This window comes from Conger conger, chromosome 16 (assembly GCF_963514075.1).
Source record: "Conger conger chromosome 16, fConCon1.1, whole genome shotgun sequence".
In the NCBI taxonomy this organism is placed as follows: Eukaryota; Metazoa; Chordata; class Actinopteri; order Anguilliformes; family Congridae; genus Conger; species Conger conger.
The window spans coordinates 25,398,762-25,409,892 of NC_083775.1; the positions used below are offsets into that span (position 1 = coordinate 25,398,762).

General features: G+C 43.2%; 2 protein-coding genes across 3 annotated transcripts; one reads left to right on the forward strand and one right to left on the reverse strand.

Annotated features, from left to right (window-relative positions):
• The first annotated feature begins 348 nt into the window (after window positions 1-348).
• Window positions 349-5,795, forward strand: rpusd1 (RNA pseudouridine synthase domain containing 1). 2 transcript variants are annotated; one of them, XM_061224266.1, is made up of 6 exons: window positions 349-457; window positions 1,146-1,339; window positions 2,081-2,204; window positions 2,303-2,405; window positions 2,531-2,632; window positions 3,661-5,795. In XM_061224266.1, the coding sequence occupies exons 2-6, from the start codon at window positions 1,158-1,160 to the stop codon at window positions 4,035-4,037; spliced, it is 888 nt and encodes a 295-aa protein (XP_061080250.1). In that variant the 5' UTR covers window positions 349-457; window positions 1,146-1,157; the 3' UTR covers window positions 4,038-5,795. The 2 variants fall into 2 exon arrangements, with proteins under 2 accessions (XP_061080250.1, XP_061080251.1); XM_061224267.1 differs by having other exon boundaries at window positions 375-453.
• Window positions 5,796-7,946: 2,151 nt separating this feature from the next.
• LOC133115052 (small integral membrane protein 10-like protein 2A) lies at window positions 7,947-10,728 on the reverse strand. Its single transcript, XM_061224763.1, has 2 exons — window positions 10,333-10,728; window positions 7,947-9,237 (listed from the first exon to the last, which is right to left on the reverse strand). Exons 1-2 carry the CDS (start codon window positions 10,510-10,512, stop codon window positions 9,217-9,219), a joined length of 201 nt encoding a protein of 66 aa, XP_061080747.1. The 5' UTR covers window positions 10,513-10,728; the 3' UTR covers window positions 7,947-9,216.
• Between the last annotated feature and the right edge of the window lie 403 nt (window positions 10,729-11,131).

Consider the following 11,131-nt stretch of genomic DNA (forward strand, 5'->3'; position numbering starts at 1 on the left):
CCTAACCTTCTTCGTGAAATGAGGACCAGTCACCCAGATATATGATCAAGGTATAACGTTATGCACCACTATACAGCAACGTACATCAACAGACAATAACTCACTCGTATAATGTAAATCAAGGATAAAATATATTCGATGTAACTAACTTGCTACTTGTAATATACGTTTCTTCGGCTTCCATAGTAAACCTTTTATTTTCACATTTCGCGCGAAAACGATGCTTGCCATTAATTTCCGGGTCAGCCATGTGACTATTTCTTACCCGAATTTTCAGTCCTCCGGTTGGTCGATGTAAGTCGTAGCTTTATAATGATTGGTGATTGCCTTTGTCAATATGGCATGACAGCGTTTGTGACGTTTGCTATGTTTGTACACTACCACAATGTGGTCCGATTCGGGGATTGCAATGACATAAACCACAGGAGTTCTTTAATATACAGAACGATCAAAGCAAGTATGTTTGACAGTTGTAGGGTAAATTATACCATGTTTCAATATTTTATATTAGTAATTATTTTCATATTGGGAATCATTTTACGGATAGCCTTGTTTAAATTGTTCGTATATGTAGCAGGCATGCTAACGAACTAGCAAGCAAACCGAACATGCGCCTATAATCAGTTAACGCAGTATAAAACATCAAATGTGAATAAAGGTAGCCACGGGGTTCGCAAGTATGATCTAAATGATTAGGCGTTGCGCGACGGAGGTGGAGCAGAAACGATGCTCTCCAGTGTATTTGGAGGCGTTGATTATACTATTCCAGGCTACCAGCTAACTGCGCACCTCATATTTGAATCGATAATTAATTATTTATTGTGATGCTCGAGCCATAGCGTTAGTAGATTCCCTTTGCGGTTGGTTGCCTTGTTTAGGGATGCATTTCAGGGTGTTAACGTTAGCTACCATCCTCACTGATAACATAGTGTTTGGTTGTTTCTTCCTGTCGCTTCTACTCCAAGCCAACAGTATCATTACTTTGGGGGTAGGGGTGGTGGTTGGGGAAAGGCGGTAATTGAGAACAGTACATGTATTCTTAAGATATCTTCTGATGATTAATAAACGTGTCTAAGGTAAATATCACGTACTTAGTCATATCCAGTGGGAACGTGCTGACTGCCCTTTCCACTGATCCTCGCCAGGTCAGCGCGAGCATGGAGCCGGCCAGTCTGGAGAACCTGTGCGTGCTGTATCATAGTGCTGACTTCATTGTGGTCAACAAGCACTGGGACATCCGCATCGACAGCAAGATGTGGTACGAAAAGCAGACCGTGCAGAGTCAGCTGCGACACCGCTTCCCTGAGTTGGCCGACCCTGGTACATACTACGGATTCAGGTCTTGCCCGGTTTTACGAATGTTTTGTTATTTGCAGTTTGTTTAGATGTAGCCTCACATGTCAGGATGAATATTTGCAGGATATCTCCCCTGGCTATCAAGAAGAGTTCATCACAGGCTAGAATGTGCAAGTTTAATGAGACCACAGTGACATAATGTAAGAACAAACAGAACGTGTGTCAGAATACATTTATTGAACACTGCAGTAGTAAAGGGAATATTGGTATTGGCTGAGGAGCCATTGGAGCATCTCATTGGTTCACAGGAACTTAACTATGCCTGGGTAGGATGGCAGTGTTCTTCCTGTAAGAGTAGGGTTTGGAGAACTGCCAGAAACTCAGCCATAAAGCAGAGTGTATCAATGATTTCAGTAACTGGAGGAGAGCCAACCACACTGCTGCTATAGACAGACACATACACACAAATGCGCACATGCAAATAACACACACATATATACACACAAACACAGATGTGCACAGATGTGACGCCTGCATCCACAGTTACACTAAACCACGCACACAGTCTGGTTCGCTCCACAATAAAGTTTGCTAATGCCATGCAGAGCAGCATGAGACCACAACATGTCACTCTAAGGGACGATAGCCTTATTCAGCACCATTATAGAAGTCATTTGATGCCTCTGCACCATCTGCCGCACCAGCCAGCCTGTTTTGCCACACCCTCTGAAGTTGCTGTGTGTGTGTGTGTGTGTGAGGCTCTGATGGGATGTGTGTATAACAGGTTCTGCCACCAGCTGGATTTCTCCACCAGCGGAGCACTGTGTGTGGCTCTGAACAAGGCTGCAGCTGGGAGAGCTTACCGCTGCTTCAAGGAACGCCTGGTGACCAAGGCCTACCTTGCTCTGGTACAGCCTTACACTGATACACAAGGCCTGCCTTTCACTGGTACAGCCCTGGCTCAGCTTTACACTTTACAATTTCCATATCTCTCTCTCTGTCTCAGGTCAGAGGTTGGGTGGACGGTGACAGAATGACTCTGGATTTCTCCATTGGTAAAAACACCTGCGAGGGGAAGACTCACATGATGTGCATAGAAGGAGCAGAAGGTCAGATGTCACCCTTTCTCTTAGCGAGTGAATTTTACTCACATTCCCTTTGAGCCAAAAGCAGGTGATTCAAGGCCAGATGCATCTGACACATACTCCCCCCCTCCCCCTCCCCCCCCCCCCAGGCTGTGAGAACCCCAAGCCCTGCCAGACAGAGCTCCAGGTGCTGGAGTATGGCTCGTACAGTGGAGACCCGGTCACCAAAGTCCTGCTGCAGCCTCTCACTGGTACCAACACAGTCTCGAACACAGCCTACCAACACAGTATACAACCACCACCAACACTGTCTCTTAACACTGCCTGCAACATAGCATTTTGCCACTTCCAACTGCCACCAAAACAGTCTTTAACACAGCCTTCTACACAGCATTTTACCACGAGCAACCGCCACCACAGAAAGTCTGTAACACTGCCAGTGATTTATGACAAAGCTTTATTACCAGTACAGTGAACTTTATTTTTACATTCCAGTCACTTGGCAGAGGGTATTATCTCGAGCCTTGTGCCAAAACATCAGTGTAACTCTCAAGAATAGAAAAGTGTGGTATCCGTGAATTCTGAGAGCCTTAAACCAAGAAACCGCTCCCTTACACTGCATTTAGATTTTGGCATTTATCGGACACTCTTATCCAGAATACATACAGATTGTTTTTTTACTGATCCATGGGTATGGTGGCAGTGCCCTAGCCAGGAAATCCCCAGCCCCTGGGTTATAATCCCATGTTTCTGGCCATTGTACTGTCATTTTTGGCACAACAAATATTAAATGGTTTACTTTTATTGTCTCTTTGTTTATTTTGTTGGAGGCTGGAGAAATTCAGGTGTTTGTTCAAGGATACAATGACTATTATGCAACACTTCATTGTGCCACTGCTGTTCTTCATATGAACTTTGTTTAATTAGCAGTCTAGTCACTCAGACCACAGCTTGAAACCATTACGCTACACTGCCTCGAAAATGTTTACACTGCTGTGATGTGCTATTCACAATATGAACCTGTCACGGGCACAGCTTGAGACCCACTGATCTACAGCAGTAGAGCCAGAAGATGAAAGCGTGGTGTAATGAAAAATGAGTGACGAGGCTGGCAGAGGAAGCTTCGTCTGCCCTCTGCTGCCGGCTTGTAAAAGTGCAGCTCAATAAGCCAAACGCGTAGAACCGAATGGGTGGCTTACATGTTGATTTGTTCATGCTCGCCCCTGTTTTACAAACGTACTGTTTTCGTGTCGGCGTGTGTGCGTGCGTTCTTCACCAGGCCGTACGCACCAGCTCAGAGTGCACTGCGGCGCAATTGGCCACCCCATCGTGGGCGACTTCACGTACAGCCTGCGGAAGGACAGCGCCCCCTACCGCATGATGCTGCACGCCTACCTGCTGCGCCTGCCCCTGCTGCCGGAGCCTGTGGAGGTGACCGCGCCCGACCCCTTCGTGACCTCGCTGGACCCCCGCTGGACCCCGCAGCGGCAGCTCTGCACTGTAGAGGCCGCCCTGCAGAGCCTGCTGCAGCCCGGCCCGGGGGAGGGGCGTAGCCCACAGCATTCTGGGACAGAGGAGACTAAGAGCCCCCCGGTGGAGACGGAAGAACAGATTGCCCAGTGCCAGCAGTGGCTGTCTGAGTGGGGTATGGACTGAACACACACACACACACACACACACATATACACAAATATGCACACTCACACACACGTTTTTCCTACCTACTGCAGCTCTACATCATTGCGGTTATTTCCCATTTCTTCCCCTGTGATGTGAAATGGTGTCGTACCCCTCCTATGGGCTGGGCCAATGGGGTGAGTCTGGGCAGGCCAAGGCAAGGCAAGGTGGAATGGTGTGTCAGTGTCTATTCAACCTCCTCATCACCAGGATGTTGCGTATTAATATTTTAATCAGCCTGAGAAGTTCACAACTACAGTGTACGTAAAATATGAGAATATGTGAATAAATGGGTAATGCTCAAGCTAATTTATAAAACTATTTTTAAGCATAAAAATTGGTAATTTTATATTTTAGGTTTAAAGAAGGCAAATGTTCTATCTGTGGTCTAATCTAATTATTTTGGCATGGAAGGTTTTTGCACATAACACATACGTGCCAGAGAGTGTCATGTGACCTGTATCCATCATCTTTAAATATGGCTGCCTTATCTGAAACTTGATGTTATGTAAGCAATTTGGCCACTGGAGGTTGCTAGCAGTCTTGGAGGCTTCCAGTCCCTGCTCAACATCCCGAAACAGTGGATAAATCACTTCCAACTTCAAAACTATGTCAGACCAACAACCAGTGTGCCAAGTTTGGAACTTTCATGAACAACACTGAGGAAGAAAAGGCCGAACACTATGCATTCGGCACGTGAAATATGGCTGTAATACCATGTGACCCAGCGCTTTTTATGCCTATACTGCAAATAATAAATAATAACTATTTTCCTTTGGGCTTGAAAGCCTAGTTAGAACATCAGCTGTAGCTGTTGGTACTCATAATATTCTAGTATCTGTTGCTGAAGTGCCACACTTTGTACACTTTCTGATGAGATGGAGGGCATTGTTCCCTCTGTGGTCACATGGTACTGCAGGCGTGAAAGTAAGGGGTGGTGGTTACAGTGACACTCAAAGCTCATGTCTCACCAGCATGCATATGCTCACCTCTCTCTGGCCTCTATAGCAGTGGTTCTTAACTTCGGTCCTGGGGGACCTCTGTGTATGCTCTGTGTTTTTCTCCCCACCACAGTTGCAGTCCCAGAATTTTAACAAGCCGTTTATTTTTCTAAATTAGGTACTTGTCAAGTTTCAAGGGATTATTTACCATCTTAAGCCACATTATGTCTGAAATTGCTTTGCACAAAATTAGGAGAAATCAACAGCTTGTTAAAATTCTGGAATTACAATTGTGGTCGGAATGAAAACTAGCATACACACGGTTCCCCCAGGACCGAGATTGAGAAGCACTGCTCTATTGGGACATGTACGAGGCAGAGCTGTGTTCTTCCAGACTCTGTCTCCATGGAAACCCTCAGTGTAGTTTCTGTGTTAAATATTGTTCTGTTGTACAGTGCAGCTAGTTTTTCATTTTGCCTTTTTTATGTTCATTTGTACATGTGATGTGTTTAAATGTTGTATTTTATTGCATTTGTATATTCAATAGATTTTCATTTGTGAAGTAAATTAAACCTATAATATCATTACTTGTGAGCACAACACTCGGCAGGTTGTTCAGTTTCAAATTATGGTTCTTGCATTGCAGTTTAATGCTCCCAAGTGTTGTGGTTATAGCAAATGTGGAGAGCTGTCAGCATCAATACAGCTGATGTTATAACTGTACTTGCTACAGACTCTACAGAGAATGTTCACTCAACATATGAATAATGACCAAATAAAAACAGTAAACAAACTAGTTTTTTGTAGAGACGTTTCTTTTTTGCCCAGTGGTTCTGCAGTTTTTATTGGCATGGCCAACTGGAGTAAGTTATAAACACAACAGCTGTCACTAAACATCCCTACGTTTGCTTGGTTTGCTTCGAAACACTTGTCAACACCACAATCAGCAACGACTTAAAGTATCTTGCTATCCGGAACTTAGAAAGTTTGAAAATGTGCTAAGCTTACTAACGTGAAATAACTACAACCAGAATAACTAGTACAGACTCTCAATACTTTTCTTGGAGATGTTTAATTTTAAGTTTTAAAATCTTTTTAATCGCTGCTCATTTGCAGTAAGTTGCCTTGTCATCCACACATCCTCTTCTTTGCTCTCAGAATCTCCCACAGGGTCAGAAGAAGCAAAGTAAAATGAACAACCTATCAAGTTCCATTGTTATTGTTTTGGCTTTGAGATGTAAAAACATTGTTCTGCTTCATTGCCATGGGTACAGCTGGGATACACCTGGCTGAATCCCAGAGGAAATGTGACAAACACTATAGCGCTAGCACTGGAAAGGAGGTTAGTGTGTGGATTCGATTTGCAGCCTGGGTTATGCCATTTGGGGAGTATCAACCAGTACACCGATCCAGAAACATCTTTATCTTTGTTAGTGACATTTTTCATCAAGCTTAAATTGCTCATAAGCAGCGTACTTTGGGCTGCAACTTTATTTTCCTGTTGTAAGCGGACGGCCAGCAAGAAGGTGGGTACATTTCAAAATGCCTTTTTAGGCCTTCACTACAGCTGCCTTCAGATCTTTGTTTTGGGGGGTTTCTGTCTTCAATCTCCCTTTCAGCGAGTGAATTGTGTGCTCGATTGGACTTAAATCAGTTGACTGACTTGGCGAATCCAAAGCTTTCCACTTTTTCCCCATTGATGAATGTTGATCTCAAATACAAATGGTGTAAGTATATAGCAAAAATGTTACTGTACCATACTTTTGGCAGGCACAGTGTATGGAGTCTTTGACCACCAAGCTAATGCTCAACGGGAAATGACTTTTTTGTATTTTCAAAATACAAAATACTGTAGTTTATTTTGATACATTTACATTTGATACACATATTTTGTATTATGTATCAAAATACATTTTGGTGGGTGTCTCGGTGGCGCAGCCTGTAGAGCACTGACCGCATGCTCATTGCGAGCCGCGACGTCGGCGGTTCGAATCCGACCATCCGACATTTGTCGCATGTCTTCCCCTCTCTCTCACTCCCATTCTTCCTGTCTCTCTATACTATATACTGTCCAATAAAGCTGAAAAAGGCCTAAAAAATATATATACATTTTGGTGTATTTTTGCCCATCCCTGTTAACAGCCAATTGTCAGCAATAACACCAAGAATCTCCAAACTGCATCAGCATTACTGGGATATCTGCACCCTCAAAGGCTGGGGGAAAACAGGGACAAGGCAATAAAGAAAACCCCTGAAAGGTGAAACTGACATTTATGAACACTCCTCTGTCTTTATGCAGAAAGGCCATCCCACATCAAAAGGGTTAAGGCATCTGTGGGCAAAGTTGCTGGGTGAAGGGTGGAGTTGGGCGAGGGTAATCTTACAAACGTTTATTGGACGGGGGATTTCGATATTTCAATAACATTACATGCTCCATCTTCAGAAGTAATCCTCCAATTATGACAAAAAACCATGGCAGCCTGTAGGTTAGAAGGGTTTAAAGTATGTACGTACACTATTCCAGAAGCGACCTACAACTTCCCACACACCATCATGTTTTTTCACGTCAGTCAAATTATTCAGATCATCTGATTTATTTTTAAACCATTTCCAATATGTAAACGAAACCACATAAATTGAATTAAGTACAACAGACTGGGAAGCAGGCTAGTTTCTAGAAGCATCTCAAAATCTCCCCACACATTCCTGTTCTACACACCCTGGCTTAATACTCATTCCATAACATGAATCCCTGTGGTGCACATACTGTACATAATCACATGGCAAATATTCACCTTTAGTCCTTTAGTGTTTGTGGAGCTAGTCAGTCCATGAAGGTGGGGTTTATTGACTTTCCCCAAGATTACACAATCAGTAAGTGATGTTTTTCTGGACACCGCCTCAAAAGCACAGCCTTGCAAAAGTACAGACATGCAAAACAGGTCTCTCAAAGTTCACCATTTATTCAACAAGGCTAACAAAAATGTCAGTGCACACAGGGGTTCGGCTCCACCTGACAGAAAAGACACTGCTAAAACACGGGGAAATACAACATATCGCTGTACAAGCATATTAAATATATCTGTAAACAAGCAGAGACAAGTTTTCATAATTTACCGTTTGACAAAAGGGTCACTGAGATAACATTATTTTACGTATTAATTTTGAGAGTTGATAAATTATCAAGATGTAAAATAAATCGAATGCAACCCCTATACAAATCAATATAGTTTAAAATGTTTCCCGTGACTCGTTAAAAAAAACCCTTCCCCCGTCGCAGTCATAAATAGTAAGTGCAGAAGGTGTAGTGTGATTTAGCCAAAGACGGGCTTTGGGTTTGAGTATGAAAGGCTGTGTGTGCAGCCACTTCCGAACTGCACAGTATGCTGCATGCACAGCCTGTCATGAAACACCACCCAAACGTCGCCCAAAGACTGGCCCCCTGGCCAGGACAGCTGGAGTGAGAAGGGCCGCAGACAGGCTGCTTCATACCATGCTGCGGGAGAGGCTGGACCATTTTGAACTGGGGGGTCTCGAACTCCAGTCCTGGAGGGCAATAATCTCCGCTGGGTTTTATGATTTATCAGAAGTCATTTTAGGCCTTGGAAACAAAGTATGCAGTCTCCTCAGCCAATCAATGACTGACATGAAGTACGTAAGTGCAGGAACAGATGGAAAACTAGCAGCAGCTTTCCATGATTTGAGCTTGAGACCCCAAGATTAGAACGCAGTGAAAATTAAGGCTCCAGTTTCCCTTCTGGCCAGGCCACAAGGTGGCGCTGTCAGTTAAAACTTCAAAAAGGTTAAAGAATGGGGTAGGGGGGACCCTGACAATTCACACATCAGACTGTTATTATTGTACCAATGAGCCCTCCTTTCCCAGACAATTAGCACATAATTTAGCATCCTGGCGCAAATAGAAGTGATCCTCCTGTTGTCCGCTCCCGTGCAGCAGAGGGTTCATGTTATGTCCCTGCAGGGCACACCCTTCTCTGATGACATCACAGAGTCCTTCCACAAGCAAAGGCACTGGACTCCCCCCTCCACTGGCAGTGAGCGACGGTGAAAGCGGCCATGCATCAATGGTCGCTCTTTCTTCCTGTCATATGGTCCACATCTGGGCAAGCAGGAAGTCACATATCCATCCAAAAATGTACCGTGAAAAATGCACATTATTCTCAAGGGCTGGCATGCTCTTCTGCTGTGGCACCTGCACATCAGTGTATTTCAATGTGAACCTGGAAGTATAAATATATGATTACTAAATCACCTCTCACAGTGGGGGTCACAGACATGACACGGCCATATTTAATCTCCCAAACCCAATCCCTCACCCAGAGACACTTACATGGCTTTACAGTTCTCCCATATATTACATTCAAGCAGCTCAATATTTTGGAAGCAACTCAGGGTAACGGTCTCGTTGATGGTGCTAGAGCTGTGCCGAGTGGGAATTAAACCTGCAGCCTAAAAGTAGCATTTACTCCCCTCCACCCCTGTCCCTGTATTACAGTATGGTGAAGGCAGCCACGGATTACAAATGAGATTAAGGCTCAAAAAAAGTTGGTTTGAGAATATACATACATGGACGAGGTCAAAAAGTTGTTTGAAAAGAGTTGTACCAAACACTTTAAAACTGTTTCTTCACTTTACCATGGCTAATAAAATCTTAAGATTATAAAACTTGAAAGTCTTGGCCTATAGATATGTATAGTTATTGCTGAGATTTACACACATATTACAGCTGAATTCACATGACCCACATTCTTGACTCATGGCATCTACACTTGAAGCTGGGATTTAAAAAATTATAATTATAAAATCCCTTAACCAATGACCCTAAGCCATGTATTTCCCTACATTGCCCCTACATTGGAATGACCCAGATATTAAGGACTTGCATTTTTCTGTAGTTTACATGGCACAGCCACTCGATAATATATGAATTTTAGTAATTGCATGCGTTGTGGTACCAACAAAAACTAGCAATCAAAAAAACAGTTTACAGTAGCCTATAATATGTACCCACTACCCATCGATCTAGTAACTCTCTAATGAACTGCGCTGTCCTTCTAGCAAACAGTGCTTAGATGTTAAGTAATTGCAGTTATTTGTTCGGAAAATGTAGATTCACATACAGTTTACAACATTAATACACTGCAGCTGAATAGCCTGCCAGCTACTGTAGTGGTAGTAATGGAAAGGTAGCCAGCCAGTTGAGATAGCAAGCAAGTCAGTTTCTGAGACAACTACCCTGACAGCACAACATTAAACATAGGATTCTGTGTATTGATCCCTTTTGCCTAAATACTATATTGTACGTTTACCCTTACCTGTAATCGTACATTGAACATCATCGAGGCGATGAGGTAGAGGTATGGAAATCTGATTCGAAGTCTCCATGCAAGATCAAAAAATATCAACAAAGTCCTCGTTAATCCCTTTGAAAACACTCCATATGTCCTACCTGCGGACCCCGAAAATCGGAACACCAAGTAAGACAAACCCGCCATAAGACGCCAACTGTCCCTTGTATTACGCCAGTGTTTTGATTAGCTGTGTGTCTAGTTAACTAATATTAGCAATACTCGTCTTCTTGGCATACTTAATCGCATTCATCTTTTCATAATGGGTAAAACCAGTCCGACCAGTCCCACTACATACAGTCCCTTCCCTTCCAGTCGCCAGCCCGGACAAATAACGATGTAACACACCCTGCAAGCTCTTTTTTTCGTTCCGTTTGTTGAAACATACATAAACATACAGTGCAGGATATGATGCGTTTTCCTGACCACTGTTGACAAAGTTCTATCTATTTAATGTAAATACTTACCATACAGTCAGAAATCGAAATAAAATAAACTGGTCGTTTGACACTCAACGAAGAGATACACTTGATGTCACAAGATAATGAAATCCTGGATATGTATATAGTGGATATTGAACTGCTCTAGACTTGAACTCAGACCCAAAGGATAAAAGTATCCTTTTCTAAATATCACCTAATGCAAAGGTATTTCATTCAAAAATGATTTACCATTGCAGTGATTCAACTGTCATTAAAGTGGCACATTGCACAACGTTTACCTTGAATACTCCAGTAAAAGTTTATCTGAACGTTTTATGGGGTGC